General features: G+C 38.7%; 1 protein-coding gene across 5 annotated transcripts in view; it reads left to right on the top strand.

The window, feature by feature from the left end:
- Positions 1-2381: 2381 nt before the first annotated feature.
- Positions 2382-18194, top strand: part of SLC41A2 (solute carrier family 41 member 2) — an 81229-nt gene continuing 65416 nt past the window's right edge. For 3 of the 5 annotated variants that reach the window (XM_059846218.1, XM_059846219.1, XM_059846217.1), the window contains exons 1-5: positions 2382-2521; positions 8649-9380; positions 10601-10708; positions 15461-15532; positions 16323-16467. In XM_059846218.1, coding sequence (XP_059702201.1) covers positions 8826-9380; positions 10601-10708; positions 15461-15532; positions 16323-16467 — 880 coding nt within the window. In that variant the 5' untranslated portion in view covers positions 2382-2521; positions 8649-8825. The remainder of the gene's footprint in view (positions 2522-8648; positions 9381-10600; positions 10709-15460; positions 15533-16322; positions 16468-18194) is intronic. The other 2 variants (XM_059846214.1, XM_059846216.1) reach the window with 2 other exon arrangements.

Here is an 18194-nt window from a genome sequence, read left to right as displayed (position 1 = left end):
TTCTGTGCAAATCCTGCTTAAGCAGGGAGGTTGGACCAGATGATCCACTATGGTCCCTTCCAACCTGATTGCTTCTGTGATTTGGGACAAAAAGTCCATAAGACTTTTTGTCCCATCACCACAAAGAGCCTGTGAAACCAATCTGCCAGCAGGTAACATCAGTTGAACGCCTGCCAGTAGCTGCTTGTCTCTCAAAACTCTCCCATTTTCATTTTCAGAATTTTTGATAAATGAACCTAAAATTAAATATCAGAGCCTAAGGGAGTTTTAATCATCCTTAGGAAAAGAAACTTGCACAACCACCAACTTCAGCTGACACTAACAGCCTGTTATTCAGGATTTCTTCTGCAATCTCTGTCCTTATCTATCCTTATCTGTTCTGCAGTTTCTGTCCTTTCACATCTAGACAATGTGAAAACTGCAAAAAGAAAACTGAATGGTTCATAAGAAACAAGATAGGAAGACCAAGATGACAATGAGAATAAATAGTAATCAGGTAAGTGGTGTTTATAGGCCCTCAATGCAAAGGACAGAGGAAAATGACAAAGGAAAAAACCCAACCACACAACCACCCAGATCCCAGTATCTTGGAATTAACATGAATAAGAAGCAAACCTCTGCAAGGCCTCAAGCAAGAGACCATCCTGCTATTTTCCTGACAGACTGTCCCAAACAAGTGTCCTCTGCCACTTCCCCAGCCCACCCAAAGTGCCAGGTGCATTCCACTGAATTTGCTACCTGCACCTTTTCTCCCCAGCTGCACTCCAGAATTTCCATTTCCCAGAAAAATCCCATTGCTAGCTTTAATGACTGAAAAAATCTTAAGGGCTGAGGTTTTTGCCTTGGGCCTCAAAAGTGAGTCTTTCTGAATTTGTACACAACCCAAAATAATAGTGTGTGAACCTCAAACAATATATTTCATCCATGGGTATGATGTGATTTCCATGGAGGGCGGGGCATAATGCTGTCAAGGAACCTGTAGTAGTGAGTGATGAAGTGATTGTCGAAGATAACCAGACATTGCCGAAGATAACCAGACAAGCAATTAGAAAAGCCAGAAACAGCACCCCCAGGTGCTATTGCCAAACCTCAGGTTTACAGTCTCACCTGTTGGCAACAACGGCAGATGTGATCTTTATCTGATTAGTAGGGTAACCCAGCTAAGTATCCAAGCTAACACCTGAGCTTCCACAGACCATGGATATATAGGGTTGGTACTAGGGTAAGGAAGCTATGGTACCTGGAGCCCAAATCCCCAATAAATACAGGCTTGAGCCAGCTGAATTATTAGCTCCGAAGTTTGGACTTCATTCATTTAAGGTGGTATTGATGTGAACGTTCAAGCTGATCCTGTATGTTTCACTCTCGTAGTGCAGAATGATTTGGCCCCAGTCCTGCAAATACATTTTGCCACCGCAACTAGCTCCAGTTTATGGCAGACATTTGGTGACTTGCCAGTGCTTTTTTTCTCTCTGTAGACAGGAAAAGGGATGCTGTGGGCTTGGCTGTTGTCACCATCATTAAACCTCTTTTCATCCTCTCTTTTCCTTTCTTCCCTTTCACCTTCCAGTTAAGGCATCCTCATCACTTCAAAGTGTTGAGCAACAATTGAGGAATAATACTAGTACTGATAATAAATGCACAAATTTAACTGGCTTGATGGCTTCAATGTATTAATGTAAAGTGTTAATAATAAGTGTTTTGCAAAACAGGAGTCCAGCAAGGCCTTGGTTCCATACTTAGTTAAACACAGGCAGTTGATGTCAAGCGATGAACTCGCAGACTGACATGCTGTTCTCAGGGTGTACAGTCCAGCTGGGCAAGAACAAGGATATTCCAACTGACCCAAACACTTTACAAAATTGGATTCCTGGGGAAGCTGCTTTTTGCCAACTGGCAGGAAAGAGCGACAGTGTCCTGGTAGCTGGCAGCCAGGAGTCAGTACAAGACGGCGACTCCTGTGCTACGGCCAAGAAAGCTTCTGGTAGTGGAAGCAAAGGCACTGCCACCGCCGGAGCTGCCTGGGGAGCGCTCTGGCGCCCCACTTCCCAGCGCTTTGTTTTCCCGGCTGCGGGGCACCAGCCGGGCCCTTGCGGGGGCAGCGCGGCAGTGGTGCAGCTTCGTCCCCCACCACCGCCGAGGGGCCCGTAGGACGCAGTGACAACGGGACGCCGGAGGGTCTCGCAGAGCGGGCAGCGGCTGTCGGGCAGCGGGGGTTCGCCCCGGAGTCCAGGCTGAGAGGGACCACGGCCACGGCGCCCCATCCCGTCCCGTCCCACGAACGACATGGAGCGGCGGCCGCTCAGCTCCTCCCTCCCCCGCCCAGCGGCGACTCGGAGCGGCCGGGGGCGGAGGCTCTGCGCATCACGGGCCACATCATCGCGGGGGCCGCCCGGTTCCGCGCCTGCTCAGTGGCGGCGGCGCTCACCTAGCGCGGAGCTGTCACTGCCGCCGGCTGCTCCTGCCCCGCCGCAGCGATGGAGCGCAACTCCGCCACGCTGCCGGCACCGCTGTCGCCCAGGTAAGGGGAGGGCGAGGCCCGAGGGGGCGGCGCGGGGAGCGAGGGCAGCGGGGCTAGGCGGGCCGGTAACCTGTCGCCCCCGGCCGGGGGAGGTGGCGGGGGCCGCGAGTGACAAAGTTCCCTGGCCAGTGGCGGAGCCCCCCCCCGAGCGCCACGCCGGCCCGCCCCGGCCGCTGTTCCCGGATGCCGCGGGGTTCGCTCTCCCCGTGCTGCGGGCCCCGACGCTACCGCCCGCCCTTCTCCCGCCCCCGCAGCTGCCCCCCGGCGCCGGGCGGGCCGGTGTCCCTCGCCTGGAGCGCTGATGCTGCCGCGCGTTTGGCCGCCCGTGCGCCGGTACCCTGCGCTCCTCAGAGCTCTACAGCGCGTTTCATCATGTGCCCGTAATTATTCGCTGCTCCAGGTAGCCGGGACAATGAGCCTTTTCTTCAGTTTCTCTGTGCCTGCACAAGAGCTGCCCAACATTCCTAGTAGCCCCTATTCCTTCGCACTCTACATCCGTATGTGCAGACAGTTCTGTTCCCACCTTTGTACCCATAAAAAAGTGCCAGATGGTCACTGCAGATGCATCGCTAGAAAAGCGTGGAACCTCTACCTGAACAGCACGTGTATAGACTTCAACGACCATCTATTTTTTGTTTACAAACGTTAATTAATGTGTAATTAAGCATAATTAACATGTGATGGCACATTTATTCTCTTTCCATATTTTCTGACAAAACATAGAAGCTTTTTGTGATTTATTCTACTTCACTTTCTACTCTCTCGTTAATTCTCAGTTAACTTCAGGTTGTAGTTGTCTATTTATGTAGTTTCACTGAATGCTATAATTTCTGCTTCCCCTGGCCCACTGTCCAGGATATAGTTGTGTGTCTTCTTCAATCACATTTGAATCTAGGTTATAGACCACACTACAGTATGTGGATCATACAAAATAAAATAATTGTTTAGTCTTTAGGAAGAGTCCTAGCAATGTATAGAATACATGCCTAGTTATCCTCACTTTACCAGTTTAATAATGTGGGTAAAAAGATGGAAGCAGATAGGATGACCTGTTTTGGCAGCAGTCCCTACATCTACTGCCCTAAATAACAGTGTATAATTTTATTTTCAAATATCTGTAGTATACTATCCACAAAAGCAATAGGAAGTCTGTATCCTAGTGCCAGAGTTAATAAGTAATCTCTCCTTGGTGATGACAGTAGAGACCTGTAATCAGGATCCCAAAGTGTAGTTAGGATTCATCCTGGTAAGTACTTTTTGTTACTTAATCTAGAGGACTGCATTAGCTCTCACATTTCATACTTACCCACCTGCTTTTGATGGGCTGAAGGATGTGATTTGCCTGGTGTTTTTCATGCTGGTATTCCATTTGGGTCATTTTACAACCAACCACATTTCACAGTGTTGCTGCTATGTTTTGACTCTGTTTTGATCTTTTCTAGATGACTTGCCTTAAAAGTGCAGAGTCAAACCAAGTCTTTTTCTTTCAGTTGCTTATCTCTTCCTCAGGGCCAAAATCGAAAGCTGCCTTGTTCAGGAAGTGGAATGCAGCAGTCTCAAACTTGTCAGAAAACTGAGCCTGAGGGTGGCAGGTCATTCAGTGCCTTACTGTCAAGAAGGCATCTGGAGGTTCTTTAGTCTGTTTTTTTTCCTCTTATTTGTTTCTTTTGCTGTTAATTTATCCAGCAACCGCCATACAATAAATACAGTGTTAACCAGTTTACTGCATAGTACTTAAAAATGGTGTGCAATGGTCTTATATCTGCCTTGCATGCAACATTCAATGATTTTCAGCATGTTTTGCAGCCTTTTGCACACTACCCTCAATATCTGGTATAAGTAACCTTAGCTCAGTGTACCACATTGGTTTCCGGATTATGTGGAATGGTTGATGATAATACAGCCTGTTTACTCTCTGTAATGCTGAGGTGATATGATGTAGCATTCCCTTTCTACTGGTATGCCCACTATACTAATACAAATGATTAGCCATGGCTGTGATAAGTGCGTCAGTGTGATAGTGACACTTGTATTTATACACAGCTCAATAGTGGAGAAGAGGCCATGCAGATCCCTGTATCACCTGTTTTCTGAACTTAAAGAATGCCCCCAAAACCTCACATTTCCAGCTTTACAGAATCTCAGAATTGCTGAGGTCAGAAGTAATCTCAGCAAATTTTCTATTCAGCCACGTCTGCTCAGTGTAGGGTCAAGAAGAGCAGGTTTCTTGGGGCCATGTCCACTTTGGTTTCAACTATCACCAAGGATGGAGTCTCCAGAACTTTTTTGAACCCGTGTTCAGCCACTGTCATGGTAAAACACCCCAGCTTTTACTTATATTCAAATGCGTTTTTCAGTGTTTCAGTTTGTGCCTGCTATCTCTCATCCTTTCAGTGAGAAGAGTCTGGTTTCACCTTTAAAGACACAAAAAGAGTCTTTCATGCCAAGGAATAATCCAGCTTCATTTTTGCTTATTATGGCAAAATGTTCAAGTTCAGTGTTTCGTTAGCATTTCATATTACTTTTCTAAATCCCTTTCCAAGGCTTGTTCTTGTCCTGAGAGGCACTTCTCAGACAGGCATGTTTACAGAATTGAATTTTATTGTGGGCTGCCTAGAAGTGCAGTGTAGAGATTATTAATGCTGTAAAAAAATGTTGGCAACTTTTAGGAAAAACAAGTTTCAACTGTGGTGTGATTAGCTTCCCATGAAAGTCCTCAGAATTATTTAGATAGAAGTTATCTTTTGGTTTTGTTAGCCAAGCTCTGAAAGAAATCAGAAATTTGCCTAGACCTAAACTTTGCTAAGTATTTGTTTTAGCCTGTCATAATGTTTACTCTACAGAAATTTCATGCTTGATTCTTCCTCCTTCCCCTTTTTTTGAAGGTTCTTAAAAGGTCACAATGATTTATTGTGTTCATGCTTTAAATGAATTGTTGGCAGTCTAATATCTATCTGATCAAATTTAGCTGTAGAATCTGGTCCCTTAATCCTGCTAATGCTAGATGTTCTTTAAACCAAGAGGAAGTAAAGAAGAAGCATTTTCTTTCCCATGCTCTTGAGAACAGCATTATAAGTGTGTCTGGAACAATGTGGAAAATTCTTTGGGCAATAGTGAAGAGAGTTCTTTGAGCTTCTTCTTGAACAGTTGAATTTTTTTGGTCATTTGGTCTTTCTCAGATGAAGCAAGCCAATCAAAGGTGAAGGATGGAAAAGTGTCATAATGATCAGGTGTTCAGTTTAATAGCTGAAGTACCTGAGATCTTTCTAAAGCAGCTTTGCATTTCCAAAAGTCAGCATCTCTCCCATTTTGTGGTCCTGTTTTCTACAGCATTTATTTCTTTCTGTCCATCACATACACTGTCTCCATGTGTATTTTTTAAATTGCTGCATGCATTGTATTAACTCTTATGGGTAAAATTTGCTTGCTGTCTTTTGGATTGCCAAGTGTTTCATTTTTCAGGAACACATCTTCAGTGAATGGCAGGGTATGGCTGTATTTTTATTTGTTTATGTTTACAGAACTATTTGTTTTTGTTTGTGTATGCATGCAGGACTGAGAGAAAGAGGTGGGTAGTACATAGGAATTGTTATGTGCAATGAAATAAATGAAGGAAAAGAAGAAACTATTGAAAGTACATACTTAGGAAACAATATGGAAGAGGGAATAATTATTTTCATAGTTTGGGCATAACTCATTATTTTGCCTGTAGGGACATAGACAAGGTGTCCTTTCATTTCATATGTAATATGCCAGCTATGATAAATCTGAGGAGGCTGCTTCCTGACTTCTCAAAGGATCATTCTCTCTCTCGCTCTCTCTTTTTTTTTTTTTTTTTTTTTTTAGTACTTCATCTTTTTCTCTAACCTCCAGATTATATGTCAAGGAACCAGAACCACTTCTCCTCTTTGTAGAAAGACCGGGAAAGAGATTTTTGAGATTTTAACATTTTAACTGCCTTTTCTTCATATGAATTACTCAAGCAGAGCTTGCTTTTTTAGCTCTCCTATCTTTTCTAGACAGCACAACAACATAGGCATTTTTCTTGTCAATGATAAAGCTTCTCAGGAAGCTCTTGTTCTTCCTTAGAACAACACAAACAACAAGGTTTCCTGCATCTTGTATTTTCAGGGGTACAAAATACCCGTGAAGATACAGCAATTATTAGCACCTTGTAACTTACAATGAAAATATTGCACCAGATGATATTTAGAAAATAATTTTTGTTGGAACACATGTTTAGAAATGAGTTACATTTAGTTACATTTAGAAGGGTTTGTAGTTATCTTCTCTCTGTATGCTCTGAAGGAACAATTACTCTTTACTGTATATTATACTATACAATACTTTTCCAACCTAAACAATTTTATGGTTCTATGGTTTTCAATTTATCTTCTTAAATTCTCATTTTCCAGCATTTATCACTACATTCACATTTTGTCATTCTAAGTCTTTGTGGTAGGAAAAACATAAAAGCCTGTCATCCAAACTGCTTTGTACTATTCAATTGCTATCCATCCACGCTAGCCTTTCCTCCATTTGGAACTTGACCAAATAATTTTTCTGTTCCTTTTTTTTCCCTTTTAAGTATGATTTCTATTTCTTAATACTTTCTTATATTAAATGAAACCACAGTCTTATCAAAGGATTCATTTCTTAAAAAAACCCCAATAAAATATAAAAATTTTAAATGAGAGCAATCTGTATGTTCAAAAAGATATGGATAATTAACCCAAATATTTTTGGCCAGAGTTCCAGAGCAGTGAATAATTTCCATGAGTCACTGGTCTAGCACTCTGGTGATGCGACTGGAGGACATATGGGAGAAACTGTAATGAGCCAGACTTTGCATTGCTAAAGCTTTCAGAAAATTTTTTCAATGCATTTTCCTGGGACTGAAGTGAAATCCTTCAATTTCTTCTTCTTGTTCTGGCTTTCTGTAGCACTTAACAGAGCACCATTTTGACCTGTGGTTAGAGCTGCTCTGGGATAGCAGCAAAAGTTGTTTTGTTATTCCTAATTAAAGTGTATGGAAACCAGAATTGAGGCCTAGGAGTTTGTTATGCACTGAAATGGAAAGAGTCAACAAAGAACAATCTGCTAGAGTGGCAAAAGATTGCAGGAATCTTGGGTACTTAAATTCCTCTCTTGGTCTTGTGGAAAAAAGATTGCTGTTTCTTGCCAAACTTGGCTTCTTTCTAGATCAAGTCATACATTGTCGTTTTTAAAATATTTGTTTTTTGGTCAGTCTCCCTAGGATAAAGCAAATGGTAGAGGGAAAATCATCATGTTGCTTCTGAGTCTTTTCACTCAAAAAACCCAAATCTAGTAGTTCAGTGAGCAGCAGAAATTTTGAAGTGGACTTGCTCTGGCCATATTGGAGTGAGTTATCCCAGCTAGTGTTTGAAGACGCTTGGCAGCAAAGGCACAAACTTGGATCTCTTACAAGGCTGTTAGTTGTTAAAAGCTTTGGCATCTCCACTCCCTGTAAAGTCTGTCTGAAATTGCTCTAAAAATAGTGGATGACTTAAAATCTTTGAAACAGAGGGAAGGGAAGTATAGGAATCATAACATAAAAGATATGATCATAGGAAGCTGAGTTTCTTAGGAAATGCAGATTAAAAGTCCTCTGGTTCTAAAATATTTTCATTTCCTGCAGTCTGTAAAATGTTTTCACAGCTTTGCAAAGATACAAAGCCGTGTGGAATTGTGTTAACCTACATCATGCTGGTGCAGTCTCGCTGACTATTGTTTCTCTGTTTATGCCAATCATTTACTTGTATTTATGGAATTTATTAATAAATACCAAAGTCAGCAAAGCTTTGAGTCAAATTAGAACTGTTCTTTTAGTAAATTGCTACAATTATTACCACAACATGAAGATTGAAGAAAAGGAAGGTGAAGTGGCTTCTGATGGAGGGAATGTGAAATGACTTGAGACTGTCGGTATATCATTGTTTATTTTCTTACTATGATGGAAATGTCAAAGTAGAAGCAACATCACCTTAAATAATGGTAAACAGAAAAGAAAAAATATTGTGATCTGACAAATTAAACCAATGTCTCATGTATTCTGTCGAGTTAAAATATTTTAGAAGTAAATATATACTTTCTACTTTTTTTGCAGATCCAGTCTTGCTTATGGAAATGTTGAAGATTTGAGAGCAATGAAAAAACACTTTTGCTTGCAAAAAATGAATCTTTTGGTCCACGTGTAAGTGTCGCACTTGGTGACTCACCTGCAAAATTTCTTGGCTGACATCTGAAGACCAAAGTGCTTTTCAACCTGTACTTCTGTAGCACTATGACTAACTGTAAAGGCAGATCTACCATCTCCAAAACAAATAGCAAAGTCCATGACAGAGAAGGCTTTGTAAACTGGATCATAAATCTTAATACAATTCAGTCTGATAAATTTTTGAGGCTGCTTTTAAGTATGGTTCCTGTTCTTTACCAAATAAACCAAGAGGAAAGACACAAAAAGGTGAATGGTGTCTGGCAAGATGGATTGCAACCAGCAGGACACAATTTCAATGTCAGGTCTGAACAACATTCAGAGTACCATTACTTCTCAGAAGCAAGCTTTCATGGTAGCAGTGGACACAGCCCATCCAGCTGTAACCCTAAATATGATGGTTTTACCAGTTACAATTACTGTGATGGAATGGACGCTTCAGAAACAGATGCCATGTTGCAGGATGACACTCTCTCTAGTGACAGTAATGAGGATATCATTGTGGAAGGAAGTAGAAAACAACCCAAAGAATCTAGTAGTATTATGGCACTGCAGATACTTGTACCTTTTTTGCTGGCAGGGTTTGGAACTGTTTCTGCTGGCATGGTTTTGGATATTGTACAGGTTGGTATTTGCTTTGTAAGACTTTTTTAACAGGTAGTCTGTTAGGTCTGTAGTTCTAACATGACATTGTAGATGTCTGCAATATTGAGATGTAATTAGGTCTGTGTGTGGTTCTGCTACTATGAACTTATTAAAAAAGTTTGAAATAAGCACAATATTTAAACAGAAATGCAATACAGAAATTAATCTGTGTGGATTTCCCCACTTTTGTTTGGTTTTTCTTCGCTCAGATGAAGGAATTTCTTTAGCTACACTTAAAAGAGTTTACAACATTAATTAAAATAGGATGAAGAGGTGACAGTCTTTGTCATTTAAAATCTTGAGAAAGTAAAAGAAGCTTGGACTTCATTTAGTTGCAATGGAAAGAGACTTTGTTACCTCAAAAAAAAAAAGGTAAATAAAATTTCACATACAAATTTTACTGCTTCCTTGGGCTGTTTGATACCAGTCTGGTGCATTGTTCATGTACATCTTACAAATTTATTCTTTGTACAGGTGTTTTAATTGAATCCTTTTATTTTCATTAAAATAATAATTTAAATTATTGCAAATCCCTGAATAAAAAGACAATTCACAGTTTTGTTAGTTTAGTTAGAGTTGGTAAATGATGACAAATTGAATACAAGGGTAGACAAGACATACCAAGTAGCATAGCACTTCAGTGCTGAGAACTTGTTGCACAAAAAATGAAAATAATTTTCTTTAAAAAATCTGTGTTTTGGAAAGCTATGCTCTTGTAAATGTACCACTTAGAGGTAAAAGAATAAAGACAAGCTTTTTTTACTTACAGGCTCTGTTCATATGACAGTTAATTCCTTGCTGGTTTTATGTGAGGTTTCTGCACAGCATGAAAGAAAAAGATGAAAATATTGAAAATTAAGAGCAGAATTCAAGAGCAGTCATAGTATCTGGGACTATTTTAAATCATGAAAAACAAGTACTTCAAATTGGTGACATATTTTTTTTAACTGCATTTGTTTTAAGGCCAAGTTTTGTATCTCTTGCTTATAGTCTTCTCATCTTTGAAGTAGTAGTATGCAGTCATAAATCTGTTTTATCTAAATAGGTAACAGTTATGACTTCGGACTTTTAGGTCTAATACAAAAATATGAAATTATTTTAGAGGGTTAAGTTATGATTTACAGAATTTTTTTAATAGTTTGTGGATGGTCTAAAGATAATCTTTCCATTAAATGTTTCCCACTGTATCCTTTGTATAGCACTGGGATGTGTTCAAGAATGTTACTGAAGTCTTTATCTTGGTTCCTGCGCTTCTTGGTCTCAAAGGAAATTTGGAAATGACCTTGGCATCCCGGCTGTCAACTGCTGTAAGTAACTTTCTCTTCCTCTTCACCTACATGTTTAAAACATTTCAAAAATGAAACAAATCTTTGAGACATGAGTGTTTTATGTTTATGAATTCATCTGGCTATTTTGGGGCAGTTTAAATCTGTTATTAAGTTGGCAAATTTAAAAAGGTGACCCTTGTTTCCACACATCAAAACTTCACTTCTAAAGTCTCTTCCAGCTCATCATTCAGAACAGATAAAATAGATTTTTGAGATTTATAGGTGTATTGAGAGATCTCTTTGACCTTGAGAGATTTTGAATAGACTAAAAAAAGTTTGTGTTTTAAGCACATTTTTTTAAAGGCCATTAGTCTTTAAAACATTTTTTTAAAGACCATTAGTCTTTAAAGCATTAGTATTGCTTTATTTTGATAAAGCATAGGTAACATTGCTATTCCAGACCTCTGTTGATCAAACTGCAAGACTTTTTTTTTAAAAACTTTCTGGCTAAACAAATTTATTTATTTTTGTTGTGGCGAGGTTGTTTTGGGTTTTTTTGTGTCTGCTTATTTTTTGTGTGTGTTGGCACACACAAAAAACCTAGCATAATTAGTTTTTTTTTTTCCTGTGTGTTCTTTCTCAGGTATTTTTTATAGCTGTTTTTTTACATTTCAGGGGATGTTATATCTCTTCATTTTTCTAGTCTAAGTAAGCTAGATTGCTTTCCTGTATATCCTTTGTGTGTGTGTGAATAACTAGTGATTAGATCAGTCTAATAATGTGGCTAGGCTATTTTTGATAGCTGCACTGAGTATCTCTCCAAGACTGCCTAATGCAGTGCTTCTGTTCTCCAGCAAGGCCCCCACTTTCTGTCTCTTCCTACTTGAATGAATTTTTCTAGTACATGTCTGGTCAAAGATGTACATAACTCTAGATTATATTTTACTATGTCTTTGTAGAATATTCCTCTTGAAACTTTCTAGGGTGTTATGTGCTTTCTTGCCTAAAAGGGTTAGGTTTAAATCTCTCAGTCACTTTATGGTCAATGGCTGTGCCCTATTATTTAAGCTTTTGTTCATTTCCAGCTGTCATTCCCATCTTCTGGCAGAAATATTATTAGTCCACAAGTGCATGACCTTGCATTTCTACTTTTGAATTTTATCAGCAGTTTTTGCTACTTTAACCCTCAAGGACATTCAGTTTTTGTATTGTATTACAATGCTTTGTATTGACAAGGTCTCCTGGTGTTCTGTCATTAATAAATGCCATTGCCACATTCTCTTGAGTTGTTGCCTGAATGCTCACTGTGATGGACATAGCCTTGGCAGTCCTGTGAAGGTTTGCTTGTTCATGCCCATTACCGAAATTGATTACTTTCATTCTTAAGGATTGACATGTTCTATTGTATCTTTATCAACATCACCCTTAGTCATTCAATCTTGTTTTCTGTTTGATTCTATTGTTCTTGTTTTTTGATAATTCTGTTTCTTAACAGTATTATTACTACCTTTACTGTCAGGCATGAATGCTTTTGCCTATTACTTTACCTTTTGGTTTTTGTTGAAATGTTGCTTAATTTTTTTCTGACTGGTACAGTTTGTGGCCTGAGGATTAAAAATGCTTGTATTGCATAGTGAAAAATACGCCAAGTCCAAACTATACCAGTGCCTTACTGAAGGCTTAAAATAAAGAAGGTCAGAATACACTTCACTACTTCTGCTGAGGTTAATGTAATCTTTGATTCTTTGTCTCAGTTGAGCTTATGACTTCTGCCAGATAGCAAATCCAGAAGTTTTCTGGTTCTATCAGTGACTGAATTCCCCATCCTCACCAGTGCCATCACATATGTGAACATCACAGCTCTCAGGGGACATTTGGAAAAGGGTCACACAGACCCTTTCTCTGCACTGTGACTCCTGACCTAGGTCCCTATTGTCCACCAGCTGTTACGAAGACAGGAGCTGATCCCCCTCTCGCATACAGATGAAGAGTACTGGAGTTTCCGCAACACAGGCTGCATGTCCAGTGGATAAACTAAGAGAACAGTCCTGTACAAGATAAGAACAGTATACATCATTCATTATCAAGGGTATGCAAACAAGATTATATTTAAGTTTTTATGTTAAAAAAAAGCTTAAAAAAACCAAACAAATAAATAAAACCCCAAACCAAAGCTGTGGAAACCTGTTACAGGTGATGGCTTACTGCTAGACCTGCAATTTACATGCCAGTTCCCTCAGAAAAAGGTAATTCTGACTTTTGCATTCTTCCCATTGATTTCATTGACCCCTACTCTCTTTAGCTACTTAACCTTTGGTCCTGTCATCCTCATCCTAGAAAAATAGGAAGAGAACATTAATTCAGAGTAGATCTAAACAGTTATTTGGAATCCACTTGTCTGATTAATCTTCCCCTCTCTGGCCTACATTTGCCCTTTCTGGCTCCCCAGCAGACACCTGTCTTTAAGTGAAAGCTTGATTGTGCCCCTGTGACCAGCTTTACCTTTTGAAGAGGAAATTTCTGACATGAGTTCAGCATTGGAGTTAATTCATGTCCTGCTCGCTCACTTAGCTTATTACTGCATCTGAATTTGCAGACATGTCTGGGCTCTTGGGGCTGTAAACTAATTATATTTACTTCATTGTTAATTATGTGGTCAGCAAAAAAGCAAGTGTCTTTTCCATAGTACATCAGTTTCAAGCATTGTCTGGTCACTTTCCCTCATCTTATTGCCCAATTTCTCCTTTAGCTGCATCTTACTGATCACTCACAATTTCCCATCCACTTTAGAATCGGTTATTTCACTAAATCTGTCTCAAGACTGTTTTTCATCTGTCTCAGGGCATAGCTTGCACTTCCCTTTGGTGTTAGTGTAAACATTCCATACGTTGGCAATCTTACAGCCTACTGTTTTTAAAACATTTTTATCTCAGAAGTTACTTCATATGTAGAATAGAGACAGCAAAGAGCAAAAAGTTGCTTCTGGAGTTCTCTCTCTGTAAGCCCTTCTGCCTCTGCCCATTGCTGTGCTGGCATGACTGTGGGAGGTGCACTTGGGTCAACTGCCCATTCAAGCACAATATTTATATTGTGTTTTGTGTCCTTCAGTTCTTCAGCTTTGTTCTGTTCTTTGGGTCATTCTCATTGTCTCAATTCACACTGCTGTCTCTTCTCTCTATTCTTTTTTCATTTTTAAAGAGCAACAATAGCAAAAAAAAAAAAAAAAAAAAAACACGAAAGAAAGGACACACTACCAACACCAAAACACTGCTTATTCAGTCATTCCTGTAAATTTGTGCAGACTCTTGTTCAGACTGTGTGTTCTCATTGTTAAGCATTAGCAGTATGACTTAACAAACCTTTTGTTTAGGTCCATCTATTTCACAGTATCACACTAAACTTGATCTCAGTTTATAGAAATTTGGAGTTGTAAGGAGTGGTCCTGCTCTTTCTCCCTTCCAAACCCTGAGAGCACTTGTGCAAGGTTACATGAGGGGATGTAATGGATAAGAGATAACCCCTTTTCACTCCCTGAAAAAAATGTTTTCCATCAAATCAGCAAATTTTTGGTGCCATAAACTCACTCATGGAACTGGTTCAAGAAAGAAAATGTGAATGTGTAGGTGACAGTAGGAGAAAGAAGAACTGTGGCATTTGGCAGGAGCTCACCTTTAGGATTAAGCATTTGCAAGATTACTTTTTTTAACAGGGATTTTTGGGATACTTTTCCAAAACTTTTTTAGAGGAGAGAAGAAGCGAAACTCTCCACAGCCTGCCATTTTGTTCATTTAGCATATATATATATAAAAAGGATGCAATGGAGATTCTTATCAGCAGTTCCTGAAGCAACAGCTGTACTATCTAAACTTACTGGATGTATTTGCAGAGCTTTCACTGTAGTTTGAACATTATAAAATATTTATAGTGTGATTGAGATAAAGTGCCTCATTATATTTCTCATTTTAAATTAGCATTTCTTTTAATACTTTGTTCGTTTCACTACTATCACAAAATGGAAAAGAAATTGAATTGAAATCTACTGAAAAGCAATTAGCAAAAATATATGAATGAAGTCTTTCTATTTTTTGAGAAATATGTTATCTTACAAATTGGTACTGCATAGGAAAAGCCACTAAAATTTATGCTCAACATGTAAAAAATGTTCTGTTATCTCAAAAATGAAGTTATTTTAAACACAGTCATACTGCAGTGGTTTTTTATTGTTCGTCAGATCTTGTCGTCTAACTCGAAAAAAAGCATAAGTAGGAAATACATTGTATAAGAGTGTGTATGTACTTCTAAATTTCTTGGAATAATTTATTTGCTATCTTTCAGCTACTACCTTAATACTGGACTTACATCATTTTCAGAATCAGAAATCTCTAGCTGTACTGTATAAATGAAAAGTTAGAATGTTAAACAGTATTAGATTCTAGCATTTCTTATTTTCAGAATTTAAGTACCATAGAAACAAGCTTAGCCTAAAGGGATCTTCCAGCCACTGATCTAATCACTGGTGGTGCTTGGACATTCCAGGAATGTAAAGTGGCTCTTATATCTTGCAGAGCAAGCTAATGGTAAATAAGTTACTATGTAAAACTCCATCAAATTTAGCTGCTTTTGGAAAGATAATGTAAGTATGATGTAAAATCAAAAGCAATGTTTGACTTTTTAAAGATATATCTTACTTTTAATCAAATTGTCTTATTTTATTAGCTGAATTATTCCTGGGTATTTCAAATAATACCATTTTAACCCCAAATGTGTGAATTTTGCTTCTGATTTTGGTAGGTAAATATTGGAAAAATGGATTCTCCCATTGAGAAATGGAACCTAATAATTGGCAATTTGGCCTTAAAACAGGTAAATATAATGGGTTTATTGGATTAATTCTTGGAAGTGAGTGAAGTTATTGAAAAAGTAAAATCACAAACACTGTTAAGTATGGAGATGAACAGTGTTAATGGGAGAGTAGCTCTACTACACTGGCTCTTCTCTAAAACAATCTGAGCTTATATTTATTAGAAAAAGAACTAAAGTATTATTTGTGACTGTACCAAGGGTATTTCCTTTATATTTTTTCCTGAGAAAGAATATGAGGGTATTTGGAGAAAAGTTTCAAATTTGGCAAAGCCTTTTAAATGTTGACCTTTCAAATGTTTCTAGTACTGTGTTTGCATTGGATTCAATGTTTAAAGAAGTGTGGATAGAACTTTTGGATAATAATATTTTAGATAGCTGGGTCATTTGAGGGAAGGTGTGCATTCTCTCCAGAGCAGATGTTTCTTGAGAGCTATTTCCTATTCATAAGTTATAATGTAACATTCCTAAAACACAGGTGAAATATTTATGTTGTGGCTTCCCTACTTTAAGTGGTTTAGAAGCTTCTTTAGGCATTGGCTTCTTGTAAGTTCTGAGCTCCTCTTCCTGAGTTTGCTTTTGCTATTCTGGAGTTTTTGAAATGCTGGTAAAGACTTTTCTACTGGCCTAAGATTTTTCTTCATCATCCAAGTTTGTCATTCTCTCTACAGAATAGATGAGCATGCTCCTGTTACACCTGGTATGTTAATGTAGATAGGAGGAAAGGCTAGCAGAAGACGATTCTGTGGTCCTCCTGTCTGTCAATTATTTATGAATTCACTTTCTTTTCCAGGTTCAGGCAACAGTAGTTGGTTTTCTGGCAGCAGTGGCAGCAGTAATATTGGGCTGGATTCCAGAGGGCAAATACCGCTTTGATCATTCAGTCCTTTTGTGTTCTAGCAGTGTAGCAACTGCCTTTATAGCTTCTCTTTTGCAAGGTAAAGGAAGTGCATGTATTACTTTGTGGGATTTATTTCTGTGGATGCAGAATGTGTCTTATGTTGTATTCCTTTAAAATTTCAATCCGATAAGGTACAATACATCTGAAAACCACCTGAGGATAAGATACCTGTTTGCAATTTCCATATAGGTGGGCATGTTGCATTCCTCTCCTGTCACAATCTTTGAAAAGTTTTTGATTTTCATGACCTCCTGAGCATACCTAAACAAAAAAGTATGGTCTTGAGGCTTTACCTACTATGATGCACAACTTCTCCCCCTGCCTTTATATTCATTAATGTACAAAATATATTCTTACTACTAAGCAGGTAAAACTTGTTTATAATTACACTGAAGTGATCCTGGATGTTAGCTTAACTGAGTTCAGAGTTCCAGGTTGCCCATGCTGCTTGTGTGTTAGTTTGTGCTCTGCTTTGTGGCTGAAGTGAACAATTTGGCTCATTATTTGAAGGGTTTGGACCAAGTTCAAGTCCAGCTCTACAAACAGTGCCAGGGTCTGTCTGGAGCAATATGGCATGATGAATTTAATTCTCTTCCTAATTGTCAGGAAACATTTAACCTAAAACATTGTACTTAATGGACATGAAGGGGAGGAGGAAAGTACCTCTACTTGTGACATGTTCTTAACGAAAATACGTGGTCAATAGTCTTAAGAATAGTAAGTCAAGTAAAATGGGTAACTTCCTTGTTTTACTGCTTTGCTATGCTTACATATGTGAAAATTACAAAATAGTTAAAGTTTTGCACGGAATTAAGAGCACACATGTTTTTAGAGACTAGAAAGCCACTGAGTTTGATCAATTGCAGAATTAAGGGCAGCAAGAGAACTGTGGAACATGAGTGCATGTTTTACACTTCTCATGTATGATTTGGACATGAAGAGAAACTTAGTTTTTTGTCCTGGTGATGGGTCAGTACACGAAATTACTTTCTAAGCTTTGTCCTCCTACATGTGAAATAGGCGCTTTTGAAATATTGTCATGGATCAATGCCAGTTCTCTCTTTAGAGAATTTCCTGGTGTCTGTAACTCCTTAGGCTACAATTCCTTATGACTCCTTAAACTCTTTACTATCTCTGAAAGTGAACTCCTAATGTAGCATACCATGCATAATATAACATAAGGGATAGCATATACAGTTGAAGTTCTTATGTATAATATATGATGAGAGGGAAGTCCCAGGGTCCCAGGACGAGGGAAGAGATGAGAATCTTGACTCCATGTTTTAGAAGGATGATTTATTATTTTATGATCTATATTTAATTAAAAGAAAATGATATAATAAAACCATACTAAAGAATAGAAGAAAGGATTTCATCAGAAGGCTTAGCTAAGGAAGGAATGGAATGGAATGATAATAAAATCTTGTGACTGACCACACAGTCTGAGACAGCTGGACTGTGATTGGCCATTAAAAACAATCACGCTAGACCAATCAAAGATGCACCTGTTGCATTCCACAGCAGCAGATAATTATTGTTTACATTTCATTTCTGAGGCTTCTCAGCTTCTCAGGAGAAAAGATCCTAGCAAAAGGATTTTTCATAAAATATGTCTGTGACAGGAAATTACTCAGGTTGTGCCAAAGACTTGTTTGTAACAATGCGCTTTTAATTTTTTTTGTAGCCAATTATATTTTGTAAGGAGATTAATCTTCAGAAGTTAGTGTTGATGTTTATAGGAAAAAAATACAAATTAACACCTCT

This window comes from Haemorhous mexicanus, chromosome 5 (genome assembly GCF_027477595.1).
Source record: "Haemorhous mexicanus isolate bHaeMex1 chromosome 5, bHaeMex1.pri, whole genome shotgun sequence".
Lineage (NCBI taxonomy): Eukaryota > Metazoa > Chordata > Aves > Passeriformes > Fringillidae > Haemorhous > Haemorhous mexicanus.
This window is presented reverse-complemented; position numbering and strand designations above follow the sequence as displayed.